Below are 17116 nucleotides of genomic sequence, written 5' to 3'. Positions count from 1 at the left end.
CTGTAAATATTTGAGAAGCCAAAACGGATCCCTTCATGCAGGAATACATTTAATATTCTCGTAACGACATAAATGTGTTATTAGAAGGGATATGTTTATTTTGTTTAATAAGTGCAGTTTTTAAGTCAAATTTAGCATTATATTCACAATTTTAAAACCAAATTGTCATTTTATATACTGCTTTTTCACCGCTATAACAGCAACGTTTTATTTTATTTACCGCTTTTGAACCTGGAATTGACTCTGTTTTTGTACTGAAATTTTGATTTTTAATTTACCAAAAATATGTGCCTCTAGGTATCAGCTCAGACCGAATTATGATTTCTAATGTTTTACTAACTTGAGTTTTGTCTTTTTTTCCTTCAGTTGTGTTGGTAATTTAGATTTCACTGAATGCTGTCGTTCGTCTGTAACAATCAAAGCATCAGCACACACAGATGCTCTGGTTATCAACACAATGACATTCTACAGCATTATGAAATTATATCCAAGGACCTTTGAGAGATATTCCAAAGCAATGACACAGAATTCTGTAAGTGTTGTTAGCCTTCTGTACTGTAATTTTCATTTGTTTTTATTATGTTTATTACGAGGGTGAGTCAAATGTAAACCTTAAAAGTGCTGTAAAAATATAGGTATTCAGTGGAAGTGAAACAAATGGTTATAATTTTTCTACATAATCCCCTCCACGTTGAATGCATTCCCATCATTTACAAAGTGCTTGTATGCCCCAGAAAAAGAAAATCTTTTGGTTGGCTGCGTAACCACGTCTTTGACCTCAACATCAGAACAGAACTTCTGTCCTCCTAGGACCTCTTTAAGTGGTCCAATCAAGTGGTAATCACTTGAGGCCAAATCTGGGTAGTAAGGAGGATAGTTTTTCTTGTATGTACGCATTGCTTGCATTATAGAATTATTTTCCTGTAGTTTACGGTTATTACAAGCATAAGAAAACAGTTTTTCTTTGTGACGTTTCAGGAGAACACACGCTCCTTTCATCAGACATTTATTTTCATTTTGATTAAAGATACAGTTATAACAATGGTAAGGAGGATGCAAGTCTAACACTTAGAGTGCTAATCACATATATATACGGAGTTCCCAAACTTCTCTAATGTGCAGATCACGCATATATACGGAGTTGAATTCAAAATTTATTTCAACGGTCATTTGCCGTACATTTATGGAGTTAGCAATCCTGAGTAATGTTTGGACATCGTATTTCCTCAGACTGCCACTAGATGGTAGGCAAATGCTCATAATGGTTCTGTTCGCGTCGTTGTCAGATAGCAATATGCTTGCTTCCCTTTTCTACAGTGCCGGCGATTAGGGGGTCGAGGGGGTAGTTGCCCCCCCCCCCCCATTTTTGTCACTTTTGCCACTGCACTGTGCTAAATCTTATCTACAAAGGGAAATATTCTGTCTTTGCCCCCTAGTTTTGGTACCTCGCCCCCCCCCCCCCCCAGTTTTGTGACCCAATCGCCGCCATTGTATGTCATATATCTTGTCAACTTTTTATTGATTTATGATTTTTTAAAAAGTAGTGAAAATGGTCAGCATTCTTGGAACGGAAAGTGACTTAGAGGTCAGGACTGTAAGTGTTGTCGCAACAGTCATTCGGGCAGTATGTGGCTTAGCATTGTCATGCTGCAAAATGACACCTGACGACAGCAGTCTGCACTAGTTACAGTTGTCCCGTAGAACGGCTATATTCTCAGACGTCACAACTTGATGTGCTTAGCCTGGGCGAGGAGCAACTGCAACAGATGTTGCACCACTTCAGAATTCCTACTCCTACTCCACAAGCTTCACCATAGTGCATCTTCATTCTACGATGAATATCCAAAGGTTTAATACCCTCACTCATCAACAATCTGATCACAGAACGCTGATCTTCCTTGGTGCATGTTGTACATGGGGCGGCCATCTTGAAACTGCTCCTACAACAACGACTGGTCACCAACTCTCTTCTACCACCGATTAGAGAGAAAGTAAAGTACAAGCAACAGCACCACCAAATCTCATCAGTAGAGCATAAATATTAAACATTTTATGACTCCTCCTCGTACTAATCAGTTTTCTCTGAATGGAGCCAAAAATTAGTACAGAATTCCCGGAAGACTGTGGAGTAGTTGGGTAGAGCACCGATTTTTTGTAAAATCACAAGTCTGTCGCAGGTTCGATCCCCACCACGGGCAAAATAAATTTGTTCACCTGAAGTCAAGAGAAGAGATGTTCGAATAAGTATAGTTTAAAGCACTAGACAATGGATAACGTCCAATGAACATTGCATACCAATCAGTTTTACCATATTTTTTTCATGCCCAGTGGAGGCATGTTTTTTTGAACCTGTAGGGTTAGCGTGGGAAATGCTCCTATATTTTAAGATGGGGACATTGGGACAGCTCAGTGATGCTCCCATGTTTTAGCATTGGGGACAGTGGGACAAGGCAAAAAATCATTTCAGCAATATTGTAGAAAATATACTGGCTGGCTTTCTATTGTCATTAATTTTATTTTATTCCATTTTGCCCTTGTATTTTTGGTTATTTAACGTGGCTCATTAATAATGTCCCATATAAAATATTTTGTATCGGTGTTATACTATGTATATTTAAAGCTCATGCATCATTTTTACAATGTCTGCAAGATATGTCTAATATAGATCTTCCCTATATATTGTAATAATTGTAAGGCATTAAAAATTACCTACAGAAAATAGAAATGACTAATGTCAAATGCACATTACAAACATTTTTATTGCAGGAGAATTTTGTCATGTATTAGAGGATTACATGCACTTGAGGCAAAATTGATTTAATTTTTTCTATACATTCACGGATCAAAACGGACCGGAACAGCATTCCGGTTCATGAATATCTGGAACCTTTCCATTCAGTCTCATCAGAAATGAAAATGAACCATTCCAGTTCGTTAATTATTTTTAGATATTTCACAACATTTTCATTTTCACTGTCAACTAAATTGCTAATACTCTTTATTAGTACATATTTACACAGCATTCGTATAAGGTTCCCCATTAATTTTCATTTGCTAATTTTCAGGATTTCTTGGCATCAACGGCAGATGAATATGAAATGGAAAAGGACAAAGATGAAGATAAGCTAAGTGAAGGGTTTACTGATTTTGGAATCAAGAAGCAACCTAGGTAAGCAGTAAATTTTCATGATATTCATGATGAAAATAACATATGCACATACAGCCTGTGCAGTTGTTTCATTGCAGCCTGTCGTGCTTTCGCTGTGTTGCGTGTGGTATAGATAGTTTCCTGGTGGAGTTAGTGCCACCAACCTATTTATGTGGTGTGTGTAATGAGCTGTTACAATGAACAAGCTGATGGCATGGAGGTGACTGGAGGTGCTTGGCATGATTCCTTTTTGCAGGCGAAAAATGTTATACCCAGCGACATATATTGGCAACTGGGTGCAATCTTTGGAGAATGTGTTATGAATGCATTGTCTAGAAATGGTGCATAATATTTAAGAATTGACGAACAGATGATCATGACGTGGAGCAATCAACCCAACCCTCTGTGCACTTCAGAAAAAGGTGGACCTCATCATTCAAGACAATCGACGCAGCTTCAGACTTTTACCTTTTTTCTGAAGATAAAGTAGCAGCTTGCTGGTAGATGCTTTTCAAGTGATGAGGTCCTACATGATGCTGTCATGAACTGGTTGAATCACCAGGCGGTCACATAAACTGGTGTCTCGGTAGCTCAAGTGCCTCAATGATAAGGGGATTATGTGAAGAAGTAGGTTAAGGTATGTGGCAAAACATAAATACAGTTGAACCTGAGTTATATGTGTGACGAGGTGAAGAGAAATAATATGTATAACTGAGAATTACTTGCAAATCAGATTTACATGCAATGTCATATCATTATTAAAATACTGTAATTGTGTCTACGAGAGTTACAGCAAAATTCATGGCAACTATTTTTTTCCACAATAATGCGGGTCAGGCAAGAAATTGTAAAATATACAATTGGAAGGTCACAATATATGCTAACATTTAATGTATGATTTTTTTTAACAACATAGAGATCTGTATCAGGATAAATAAATATACAAAATACTTGCAGTCACAGGTCGTCCTGAACGTTGCATGTTGGCAGTTGCTTTTCTTCCATGCCCAGATGCTGCTGCCCACCTCGCAACAGTTTGGTATGGTAGAGCATCATTTCCTGAAGCTTCCACAAGCTCAGTGTCACATTCTCTTGCATTCCTTCCATGGAGAACTGCTATTTTCACATAAGAATGCTGTTTAACATCCTGCACGACTGTTAAACATGCACTGAATTCCCACTTCCCTCAATTGAATGTCTTGGCAGTCACTGCCATCTAGTGGTATCACAATACATTGCATGTGACAGGGTCTCCACTGTATGATTTAAAATTTCTGGCCTAACCTGCATTATCGTGGAAAATATGGTTACCATGACTTTTGCTGTAACCCTCCTATTTTGAGGAACACGATACAGTATAATACAGTTTATTTCTGTCATAAAGTGGTAATTTAACAAATCTAAAAGTTTGATTCCTAAATGCATTATATTTTCCACTTTATTAGTGAACACTTTGATACTGAAATAAGTACTACAATAGGCACTATAGTTTTAGTGAACTAGAATATTTCATATTCAACTTAAATTTCTCACTTTTAATGTTACTTGGAATCTCACATATTATTATTGTCACTAAGAAAATTCACAAATTGTTCTATGCTCCAATGTAAGAACTCGTATCTTGTGGGTGTGTGTGCGAATTACTCACAATTACAGAATAATGCATTCTTAAGAAATATTTAAAAAAATATATTTAAAAAATACTAAACTTATTTTACTTATGATTAGTGAGTATGTACTATTTCCAAACAACGTTTCAGAAATCAACTGTTCCCTTCATCAGGTTCTTTCTTGACTAGTGAGATCGCTTCATAGCCATGTCAAATTGAATTAAAAACAAGGAAAAAGGATATAGGAATGACTATGGTAGAAAAGGGATTATAAAAACTTGCCCAATCCTGTTAAAACTTCCATCCCCACTACCATCCTTTCGTAAAACCACTGTTGGCGATTTATCTATAAACCTAACCATGTTTATTCTTTCTTTATATATTTTATATTGCATATAGCTTCAATTGTTTATTTGTGTATATCAAATGCCTTAAGTTACCTGCACTTCCATTGGCTAATTCATTCTGAGCGCGGTGTCTAGTTGCTGCCATCTTAGAGCGTTAGTTACTTATAGCCAGTGTGCGTAGAGAAGCCAGTCGGGACACAGCCAGAAACCGTCGCGGACAATTATGGATACCGTAATCCTAACGTGGCTACATTTCATTAGTGGCGCATTGTTGTAACACCAGCTGCAACTTCATGTAAACAGTTTTCCCTAGGCAGGAGTGCATGGGAAGTGTAATCAAGTGTTATGAGTATATACCTTATAATACATAGTTATAATTATCAGTGTGTGTGCCTGTGTTTTCTTTACAACTCCCAAGAGGATCGCGGTGAACTTTGCCCTGTAGCTACACAATCCATACCAGAGAGATGTAAGTGGTAACCTACAATTTCACTTACATTTAGATCCTACCGGTTCGGATCATCATTCATTTCTGGTCCTTCACAGCCGGACAGGTTCTACATTCAGTTTTGGTCCTTTACGGTCCGGAACGCATTCAACCACATAAGTTAAAAAGTCAATCTTAAAAGAACATTTTGACTTGAAAAGTTAAAAGATGCACGCCAATTCACTTTCGTTCGTGAGGGATCCGGATTGCCTTCTCGCAGAATGCAGGAAGTTGTCAGATTCCCCACCCACAAATTTCCCCTTCACTCCCCCTACCTGCTTACGTCACGTCGTACTCAAAGTCACAGGTTTCCCGAACCTCGCAAATTACGTCCGGGGTAACATGAAAACCTATTTTTTTTTGTACTCACACTTTTCCCATCTTTTAAACATCCTAATCCAAATCTCATCAACATTTCCATCATCCCTATTTAATTTATTAGTCCTATCTTTGCAAATGTAGGCAGCCTTGTATACGTTCCTCCTAATTTGTTTGTTTTCATTCCGAACAACCTCCCTTTTCTTAATATTATGTCCGTCCTCAATAATATGTTCTGACAGCCCCGTTCTAGGAACTCCCTCCCTGACATCTTTATCATGCTCAGCCCATCTTATATCCATACTTTTACCCATTTGTCCAATATATTCCTTATTGCACTCGCATCTGATACTATATACCCCTTTTCTCCCCCCTCTTTTTCCCTAGCCTTTCCAGCCTTTTTGTACTCAGTGAAATGTTTCTCAATTGTTCTCGGAGCCTTCATCCCACATTTAATTCCATAGTACCTTGCCACTTTTTCAACCCTCTCGGAGATCCCTGTTGTCCCAATATACTAAACATCTTGTTTAAGCCCTTTTCCTCTCCTATAATCAAAATGTCGTCAACATACCTCCCGAAATATTTAACCTCACCTTTCATTTGGTTCATAGTCACACTCTCTATGTAATGTAGAAAAATACTAGATATAATTCCAGAAATCGGGTTCCCCATTGCCAACCCTTCCTTTTGCACTTAAATCTTTCCATTGAAACAAAAAAAGTTATACCCAGTACACAGGTGGAACCACCTTACATACTCCCATGCAATAACGACATTTACCCCTTTTTACATTAACCACCTTTGCAGGCAGTCCGCAGTTTTGTCCCTAGGGACACTCGGATGCAAGTTGACAACATCGAAGCTCATAATCTTATCCATTGACGACATTTTGATTATAGGAGAGGAAAAGGGCTTAAACAAGATGTTTAGTATATGGGGAGAACAGGAGGAACGTATTAAATTCACTAAGGAAGAAATGAAAGATGATGAGATTAGCTTTTTTAATCTTCGGATTATTAAAAATGGAATGGGCATTAGGACGGGAGTTTTTCACAAAGCCTTATCCAGGGATTTATACATTAATAATGAATCCGCACATGCAATGATAACTAAAAGCAATTTTTTCTAAACTTTTTCATAAGGGCAAGAAGGTTATATAATCATAAGGATGAATTGAAAAAAGAGGAAAATTGGATTATGAGGGTGGGTAAAAAGAAGGGATACAAGGAGTCCGATTTGAGGAGGAACCTAAATAGGGCACTCAAAATTTGCGAAAGAGTGTGGAGGTAAGAATATGGAAAGAGATATGGAAGAGGGCGAAATGGAAGTGAAGGAGGAGGGAGTGATGTTTCGATATACAGGAATCCCATATTTCAAAGGGGTCTCCGAGAGGGTTGAAAAAGTGGCAAGGGACTATGGAATTAAATGTGGGATGAAGGCTCCGAGAACAATTGAAAAACATTTCACTGAGTACAAAAAGGCTGGAAAGGCTAGGGAAAAATAGGGGGGGAGAAAAAGGGGTATATAGTATCAGATGCGAGTGCAATAAGGAATATATTGGACAAATGGGTAAAAGTATGGATATAAGATGGGGTGAGCATGATAAAGATGTCAGGGAGGGAGTTCCTAGAACAGGGCTGTCAGAATGTATTATTAGGGGGACATAATATTAAGAAAAGGGAGGTTGTTCAGAATGAAAACAAACAAATTAGGAGGAATGTATACGAGGCTGCCTACATTTGCAAAGATAGGACTAATAAATTAAATAGGGATGATGGAAATGTTGATGAGATTTGGATTAGGATGTTCAAAAGATGGGAAAAGCATGAGTACAAAAAAAAAATAGGTTTTCATGTTACCCCAGACATAATTCGCAAGGCTTGGGAAGCCTGTGACTCTGAGTACGACGTGACGTAAGTGGGTAGGGGGAGTGATGGGGAAATTTGTGGGTGGGGAGTGGAATCGGACAACTTCCTGCATTCTGCGAGGAGACAATCCGGATCCCTCACGAACGAAAGTGAATTGGCGTACGTCTTTTAACTTTTCAAGTCGAAATGTTCTTTTAAGATTGACTTTTTAACTTATGTGGTTTTACGAAAGGATGGTAGTGGGGATGGAAGTTTTAACAGGATTGGGCAAGTTTTTAGAATTCCTTTTTTACCATAGTCATTCCTATATCCTTTTTCCTTGTTTTTAATTCAATTTGACGTGACTATGAATCGATCTCGCTAGTCAAGAAAGAACCTGATGAAGTGAACAGTTGATTCCTGAAACGTTGTTTGGAAATAGTACATACTCACTAATCGTAAGTAAAATAAGTTTAGTATTTTTTTAAATATATATTTTTAAATATTTTTTTAAGAATGCTTATTGTTCAAATGTAAATAGAACCTTAACATTAAATGTAAATATTCATTTTGAACTTGACCCTGGTTTAAAGAAATCAGACATTTTGGTTTGTTTTCTCGCAACTTGAGACTAACTGACGCAATGCCAGCCTATCCTGTTTTGTATTTGAAACTCACCTTGTGTTTTTGTAACTAGAAGAAATGTATATTTCTGTGACATTGTTGTAGTTTGGTTGCATACAAATTGACTGTATTTTTTGAAAATTAGTAGGTATAACACCGAATTACATATAAATGCATTATGTACAAATAAGCTTCAATTAACACGTTTTTAAATTATATTTTGCCGGGACCTGCAGTAATTTACATATAAAACAGAATTACGCAGAACTGAGTTACGTTTAAAGCAGTCTCAACTGTATTCTGTTTCTGCAATATTATCAATAAATATATTTGACAAAACGTTCTTTACTTTCCAAATGACTGTCATATGTTAATAGAATTCTCATTTTCATATACCTGTTAGGGAGATTTCAGATTGAACTGACAAACGACACAAGGGACAAGAGATATGTGTCACTTGGAAACCAATCATCAGAAGTAAATGCAACCTTCTGAAATGGTGTCACTTCTCGCTTGCATTTCTCTCAATACTGTACTTCATGTCACCTTGGTCTGTTGTTTGCACATGCGCAGTGAATGTTGTGCTTTAGACTGAAGGGGCCCATGTCACTTGTCGCTTCGGTGTGAAATCCCATATCGCTTCAGTATAAAAAGTCCCTTAAGAAAATTTTCACATTGAAGTTAGAAATAAACTTTCACACCAAAGTGACATAAAATGCTGCTTCTCCCTTGGCAGATCAGGTTGTTTTTTTAGGTTGACTTTTCTGTTCCTTGTACAAGAACAATGAATATTTTTGCAGTTTGGAGTGGAAAGTGGCTACTCAAGTCAGTGCTGTTTATGGTGAAATGTTAATTACAAGTTTAGTGTGAAATTTGTGGTGAAATTTGTGGTGAACTGTCACTTTTCAGGTTGGTGTAAAATGATGAAGCATCGCATGCCACCATGGCGTGAAATTTGTGAGGAAATATCTATTGCCACTTGGTTATGAAACTTCCATGTTATCTGTTACCTGTCACTTTCATGTGAAGTCTCCTTTAACATGTGATCCTCTTTATTCACAGGTACATTCTGCTCCCTGGAACACTTGGATACAAGTTTAGTACTGTGTTTGTTGGGATTTTGGCATATGTGAGCTGCATTTTGACCCCTTATCACCTGGCATTTCAAGATCATAGACTTACATTTCTTGCAATCATATGTGCAGTGGAGGTCCTTTTTATTCTAAAAATTATCCTTGGTTTCCGCACAGCATACGAAGATGAGAGAGGTGAAATAATTACAGATCTGAAAAAAATCAGGCACATGTAAGTATCACAAGTTTTGGAGAATGTAAATTCTTTAATTGCTTGTGTGTACACAGTCTTTATAAATTAGCTTCCTCATTTTTAAGTGGAATAACTAAGGATGTGCTTTAATGACAGATTCTCTATTCAATCATTGTGCCGTACTCCAAGTTTGTCTAGCAATTTCTTTTGCTGCCCCCAATGAGATTTCTGGAAAATGTTCATGTAATTCGAATGGTAATGGTGAAATTGAGGCGATATTTTATTACGAAGAATATTGTTTTATGTGATTTACAGGCTGTCAGTTACCTTAATTAACTGCCATGTCCAACAAAATAATGAGAGAACGTTTTCACAAAATACATTAGAATCATGTTGACTGCCATAACAAGAGATGTGCGCAATGGAATAGTTTTGTTTTTTCAGGATGGGATTGGGAAGGGAATATTAATAATTCTAATGTTTGGGACTGAAAAAATTCTTCATTTCCCTAAAATTTCCGGATGCGGTGAAAATCTCGAATTGTACACACTATTTGCCCTTCAACTGATTGTTTTTGCACTTCTGGAAAAAAACTGTTAATTTCAAGAAATTTCAGACACTTGTAATGCAGAAAGTATAAAAAAATTAACCTCTTTTAAATAAAATCCTTTGGAATTTCTCGGCTGTTTGGGGTTATGAGAAGTCTAGAAATCATTTCCCGAAGTCGAGATCTGACCCTTCATTTTGAATTATTACTTTTATTTTACAGCATCCTTCGGCATGTAAAAACATGATACAGAGGTACCATGAAGTAACAGTAAATTAAATGGTCTCTGTTCGATGTTTGTGCATCGTGAAAAAGTACAAAAAGACAAAGAACTATTGACTCCTTTGTCTATCAACAAGATGATAGAAGTTTCTGGAAAGGAAGCAAGGCAAATCCAGTTTTTATGTAAATAGTCTGAGCTTGTATGCAATGCCAAAGTATTTTGAATTGAATTTAGTTTCGTGATTTGTATGGTAATAATAATAATAATAGCAATAATATAATAATAAAAGTTTCTATGACTGAAGGGCAAGATATGAAATCTTACTCTGCCCCCACTGAGGAAAAATCCTCCGGGTGCCCTTTATGACTACTCAATTAGCTTCATTTGACTCTTGCATTTACATGCACCATTTCCATGTCAGCCATTTTGAGAAACAATAATATTATTTCACGACCCGCAGTGGTCCAGTTGGTAGGGTATCTGTGAGATCCAAGTTCAATTACCAGGGTAAATGTGAAATTAAAATTCTGGGAGTGTCAGCACTTGGACTATTATTTCCCATCACATTATACGGGGTCAGGCTCCACCAAGGTGAAAGATATCCAATGGGAATTTTTCAAACAATGCCCTTGCTTAAAGAGGCCATGAGGCTCATTTACTGAAATTCAGGAAACCTAGCAACCGTAGAATAGCATTATTGCAAAAAAACATACAGAGAAGGAGAAAGGTGTCTGGCAAGGGAAGCAAATACATTTTACATCTCCAGATTTTTACATTTTCCTATATTATACATTTAATTTTGATTAGGGATGGGACAGATTAGTCAGTACTCTATCGGTATTCACCAATATAGGCTTATCGGTCTCTCAGTTTATCAGTAAAATTACCAATTATATTACTGATCCAATATATATACAGTAGAGCATCTCTGCATGTGTGCTCTCGAAACATTACTTTAAAAATTGTGTTCATGTGCATGTAACAACCGTAAACTGCAACAGAAATAATTATAGAATGAGGCTATATGTGCATTTAAAAAAAGAAATAATAATAATAATTTAATTATATGCAACAATTTAAAAACTACAAATGTGATGAGCATTCTAAAGTTTTCCATTAGGATTGAGCCGAAAATAATGTATTTTCACATACCAGTGAAACTGGAAAGTATCTGCTAAAATGTCATGCAACATTTTTGTGGAGTCTAAATATCCTGGAAATTATTCAAAGTACGTAATACTGTATTTATTATTTTTACAACATTGTGAGAAGTAATGGATTTTGTGATTAAATAATTAACTAATGTATAATTATTAACATTTTAAATTAGAAATCTGGTAAATTTCTATGATATAGTTTCAATGGGTAATTTATATACTAAAATTTATCAATATTCAGAACCACTGTGAATTTTTAATTATTTGGGTATCGGTACCAGTGGGAATGAGCAACAGAATCGCCATTGGTATTCGTATCAGTGCAAATACGTATTGATTGATTTGGTTTATTACTTTGCTTTTCTGCCACATTTGCTTAATTGCAAAGATGAAGATGAGTGATGATATGATGAAATTGATGAAGAGACACTCACAAAGAACACCCGTGCCCAGGTCGGGACTCGAACCCGCTACCCATAACCTCATAGCATAGTGGAGGTCGGGAAAGAAGTACTGTATTGACTCAGCTTTAGTTTACATTTATGAAATAGTATGATTCCAATGATGTAATTTTTAACATTGCCATTTTTTCCCTATCTTTCAAGGTACATCAAAGATTATTCTAAATTTTATCTGGATGCAATATCCACTTTTCCATTGGATTTGCTTGCTCTATTGGCACCAGAAGGCAAGAGGCTACAAATGTTATCATATTATCGTCTGATACACTTGTTAAGATTGGTAAGTGAAATTTATTTGAATGTCATGTAGAATTTGTGAAGGGTACTTGTTAAATTTAGCATTGTTACTGAGTTGCATAACTATTATAGTGTAAGGAAGCTAATTAAAGTTAACGGTTTAATAATGCAGCAACTAAAGTGCGGGGCCTGGGGCATACAAGATACATGGGACCTATAACCAAATGTTTTCAGTAGTCTCAAAAATCTGAGACTTTTGTCCCTTAGTCTGAAGTACAGGTATCAATTAATTTATACATTTCGTATTATTACCTGAGAGCTATAAGCATAATGTCATCATCATTCTTTGCCGTTTCCTGCCTCTGGCTGGGTCGGCATAGAAGTCAAGCCTCTCCATTTTTTCCTGGTTTTCCACCACTCCTTTCTTTCCACAGTATTAAAATCTTGTCCTCTTCTCCTAACACTCTCTGCTATCTGCTCTTTCCACCGACATCTCGGTCTCCCCCTTGGCCTTATTCCCACTTCTTGTGCATGCTATGCTCTTACTGCATCCATCCTCTTCATGTGTCCGAACCATCTCATCTGTGCTGATCTATCCTGTACTGAAGCTTCACCACACACACTGTATGTTGGATCTCCTCATTCCTTATTCTATCCCTTCTAGTCTTCCCCAATATACTTCTTAAAAATTTCATCTCCGCTGCCTGGATCTTTCTTTTCTTTCTCTCTGTCATTGTCAAAGTCTCTGCTCCGTACATAATTATTGGCACATCATGTGTGTTATATATTACGTTCTTGCATTTGATAGGTACATCCCTGATCCACATTAATCTTCGAATGCTTTTATATAGTTCACCACCCATTTGTCCTTTTCTGTTTACCTCCTCGACTATTATTCCACTTCTCTCAATTATGCTTCCTAGATATTTGAAGTTATCCACTACCCTCAACTCTTCCATGTTCATCTTTATTCTTGGTTCATTTCTGGCTCTGTTTCTTGTTGTTATTAGTACCTCGCTCTTTTCTGGATTGAATTTCGTTTCTGCTCTTCTGATTTCCTCATTCCAACTATCAAGTTGTCTCTGTACTACTTCTTCCCTGTTTCCCCACATTACTAAGTCATCAGTGAACAACAGGGCCTTCATCTCTTCCTCTCCTATCTTCTTCCCCACCTCTTTGTTAATTGCATTCATTGTAATTATGAAGAGCAGTGGGGAAAGAGCACTTCCCTCTTTTAGTCCATTACTTATACTGAACCACTCCGTTCTTCCAACTGGTGTCTTCACACAGCTCTGGTTGGCCTTGTATGTGCTCTGCACTCTACACACTATCTCTTCCTCGACTCCTTTCTCTCTTTGACCTTCCAAATCTTTGTTCTGTCCATGCTATCATATGCCTTTTCTTCACTTCTTAATATTAGCTTCATGTAAGTTCTTTTAATTAATTTTATTCTTAACTATTTGTACAACTTACATTAATTGCAATTGTAAAAATTACTAGCCTTTCACATGGACCCCTAAAAATAATTAAATAATTACAAATGACAAAGCTAGGAATGCCATAATCAAATCATTTCCGTACTTGTAGTGTCTTTCCTGTATTTGCCTTATGATGAATATCAGATCTACTGTTGATCTGCCTCTTCTAAATCCATACTGTTCCTCTCTCATGTTCAGGGTTCAGGTCTGTTACTTCCCTTATTCTTTTCTCTAATATTTTCTCATACATCTTTGCTCAGTGGCACATTAGTGTTATTCCTCTGTAGTTTTTACATTCCTTTCTGTCCCACTTCTTGAATATGGGAACTATTAGTCCCTTTGTCCAATCTCTTGGCACTTCTCTCTCTCTCTCTCTCTCTTGCCACAGTTTTCAACATTCTGCGCACCAATCACTCCTGCTCCTAGTATCATTTCCACTGGCACTTCATCTACACCAGGTGCTCTACCTCTCTTCAGTACTTCCTTCACTTCTTTCCATGTGAGATTCATTTTTTCCTTCCTGTTTTATTTTTCCTTCACTTCTTCATCTTCATTTCCTTTTTTAACGTTCAGCAATTTCTCGAAATGATTTCTCCACATTCTCCTTATTTCTTCATCCTCTTCTACCACGTTTCCCCTTCATCACTTAGCTTACAGCTGTCTCCTCTTTCTCTTCTCCTTTCTCTCAGTAATCTATGCAATACTTTCTTGTTCCCATCTACATCTTCTTCTAGCACTTTGGCCCATTCTTCCATCCACTTTCTTCTTTACTACTGTTCTTGACTCTTTCTTCTTTTTCACATACTCTTTTCATGCATTTTGTGATTAAAATTTAAACCATTTTCTAAATGCATCATTTTTGTTTTTCACTGCCTTTGTAGTTCTTTCATTCCACCATGGTGTTTCTTTCTTTTCTTGCTTGTCCTTCCACATACCATTTTAGCCGACTCTGCTAATTCTGTTTTAAATCTTATCCATTCTGTTTCTACTCTTTTGGGTTTATCTTTTAACACTTGTTCGCAATATTTCTTGATATTTCTCTTTTATCATCTTATCCTTCAATTTCTACACTCTTATCCTTCTCTCTTATTCCTCCCTTCTATCTTTTATTTTCCATCTCCTCACATCTCCTACTAGTAGCCTGTGGTCACTGTCTTAAGTTCTAACTGGGTATTACTTTAATGTTGTTCATTTTCTTCTTTACTTCCTTGTTTACCAATATACGAGGGGCGTTCAAGTCAATCTGGGACTTTTGAGTGTATAAAATAAAAAAAAAAAATTCAAGGGGTCGAAACTGCTTTTATTTTTCGATGTACTCCCCTGCTACATTTATACACTTATTCCATCGTTTAACTAATGCCTGGAAAGCTTCAGCATAGAAAGATTTGTCAGTACGTTTGAATCATTCTAGGACAGCCTGCTTCACTTTGTCATCACTGCTGAAATGTGGAGATCCAAGGAATTCTTTTAGGGGTCCAAACAAGTGAAAATCACTTGGCGCTAAGTCCAGACTGCAAGGAGGATGTGGCAATAGTTCCCAGCCGATTTCCAGTAATGTTTGCATAGTGCGTTGAGTGGTATGAGGTCTTGCATTGTCCTGCAGAAACAGAACACCCTTCGTGATCAAACCAGGTTGTTTCTTCCTTAGATTCTTATTCACAACAAGCAGAACATGACAGTAAATATTCACTGTTGATAGTGACAACACAGGGTAAGAAATCTACGTGAATAATCCCATGTTTGTCTCAAAAACACTTGCCATCACTTTACATGCTGACGCAATTGTTCGAAATTTCTTTGTTTGGTGAGTCCGCATGCTTCCACTGCTTCGATGCTCTTTTCAATTCTGGAATGAAATGGTGAACCCATGTTTTGTCACATGTGATGATGCGATCCAGGAAATACTGGCCTTCCCTGACATAGCGGTCCTTCAGTTCAGTACAGACTTCAACTCTTCTGTGCTGGTCAAAAGCGGAAAGCTGTTTTTGTACCCAGCGTTCACTAACGTTTCGGAATAGCAAATTGTCATGAATTATTGTGTTTACTGTTCCTACCGAAAGATTACACACCTTAGTAATTTCACGACAGTCAATGATAAGCTGTTCCACGTGCTGAATGTACCAGGAATGACTACTGTGAGCTGGGAACCATCACAACAGGGATTGTCACTGACAGACGTACGGCCCTCTTTGAAGCACTTGCACCATTCAAATGTCTTACTGAGGCTGAGTGTTTCATCACCGTACTGTGCTAGCAGTCTTCTGTAAATTTCGCTGGTTTTATGCCCTCCTTCACTAAAAACTTCATCATCACATGCTGTTCCGTGTACACGTTCACACTGTTGTCCGCCATATTGAGTCTCTGGACTGGCGCACGCAATGAGCACTACCTACCAGTAACACACAGTTGCCAGTTCCTACTGCATGCACTACCTCGACCCTGGGATTTATTTTTAAACCTGTAAGAAAAAGTCCCGGATTGACTTGAACGCCCCTCGTATAATCTATTACAAACTTTTGTTTATTATTCCAACTGTAATTTGTGGCTGTCATATTTCTTCTTAAACCAGCTATTACCTACTAACAGTCTGTTTCTCTTACAAAAGTCCAGTAGCCTCATTCTTCTGTCCCCATCCTTCTGCTCCAAGTATTTCCCTATACCCTTTTCTGTCTCTTCCCACTTGCGCATTAAAATCACCCACCACAATTTGCCATTCCTTTCCTACGTGTTCTTCCAAATCTTCTTAAAATTCTTCTTTCTCCTCCCTTGTACATCCTGTTTGTGGGGCATACACTTGAATTATTTCTATTACTCTCCCTCTTACATTCATTTTTAGTTTTATTATTCTGTCATTTACCCTTTCTTCTTCCTCATTTATTCCACTTCTGACTACAAATCCAACCCCACTTCTTCTGCCCTCTTCAGTTCCTGCCCAGTACAGTTTATACTCTTTCCTCAATTTCATTTCTCCTCTTCCTTTCCATTTCGTTTCGCTTATTCCAAAGATGTCGATCCCTCTTCTCTCCATTCCACAATTTCTTCAGTCCTTCGTGTCACTGTTCCAATATTCAACATCCCTATTCGTAGCCCGTGTTGTCTCCAATTTCCAGTCCAGCTTGCTTCTTTCTTTTCTCGATTTTTTAATGTTTTCAGCTGTCGGCTAATCGGGCCTGTCACAGCCTACACCTGGGTGATGGGGCTGCCACCTGTGGGTTCCCAGGTACACCCTTGTTTTCTGTCAGGGTTCCAACTCCCTTAGCCTTTCTGGATTCCTCCAGCCCCACAAGGCAGTAGGGGCAAACACTTTTATGGTGGTGTTTATTCGCCATGACACAAGGCTGTCGATGCGTATTTGTGGTATTTCCT

At 37.5% G+C, this 17116-nt stretch overlaps 1 protein-coding gene across 3 annotated transcripts in view; it reads left to right on the top strand.

The window, feature by feature from the left end:
- The window catches only part of LOC145981694 (uncharacterized), a 159008-nt gene that overhangs the window by 126085 nt on the left and 15807 nt on the right, over window positions 1-17116 (top strand). For all 3 annotated transcript variants that reach the window (XM_083115092.1, XM_083115090.1, XM_083115091.1), the window contains 4 exons: window positions 367-532; window positions 3066-3169; window positions 9444-9686; window positions 12180-12315. In XM_083115092.1, the coding sequence (XP_082971218.1) occupies window positions 367-532; window positions 3066-3169; window positions 9444-9686; window positions 12180-12315 (649 nt within the window). The remainder of the gene's footprint in view (window positions 1-366; window positions 533-3065; window positions 3170-9443; window positions 9687-12179; window positions 12316-17116) is intronic.

The sequence above is a fragment of the Lepisma saccharinum genome, chromosome 30 (assembly GCF_977018435.1).
Source record: "Lepisma saccharinum chromosome 30, izLepSacc3.1, whole genome shotgun sequence".
In the NCBI taxonomy this organism is placed as follows: Eukaryota; Metazoa; Arthropoda; class Insecta; order Zygentoma; family Lepismatidae; genus Lepisma; species Lepisma saccharinum.
Note: the sequence above shows the minus strand (reverse complement) of the source record. Positions and strands in the feature narration are given on the sequence as shown.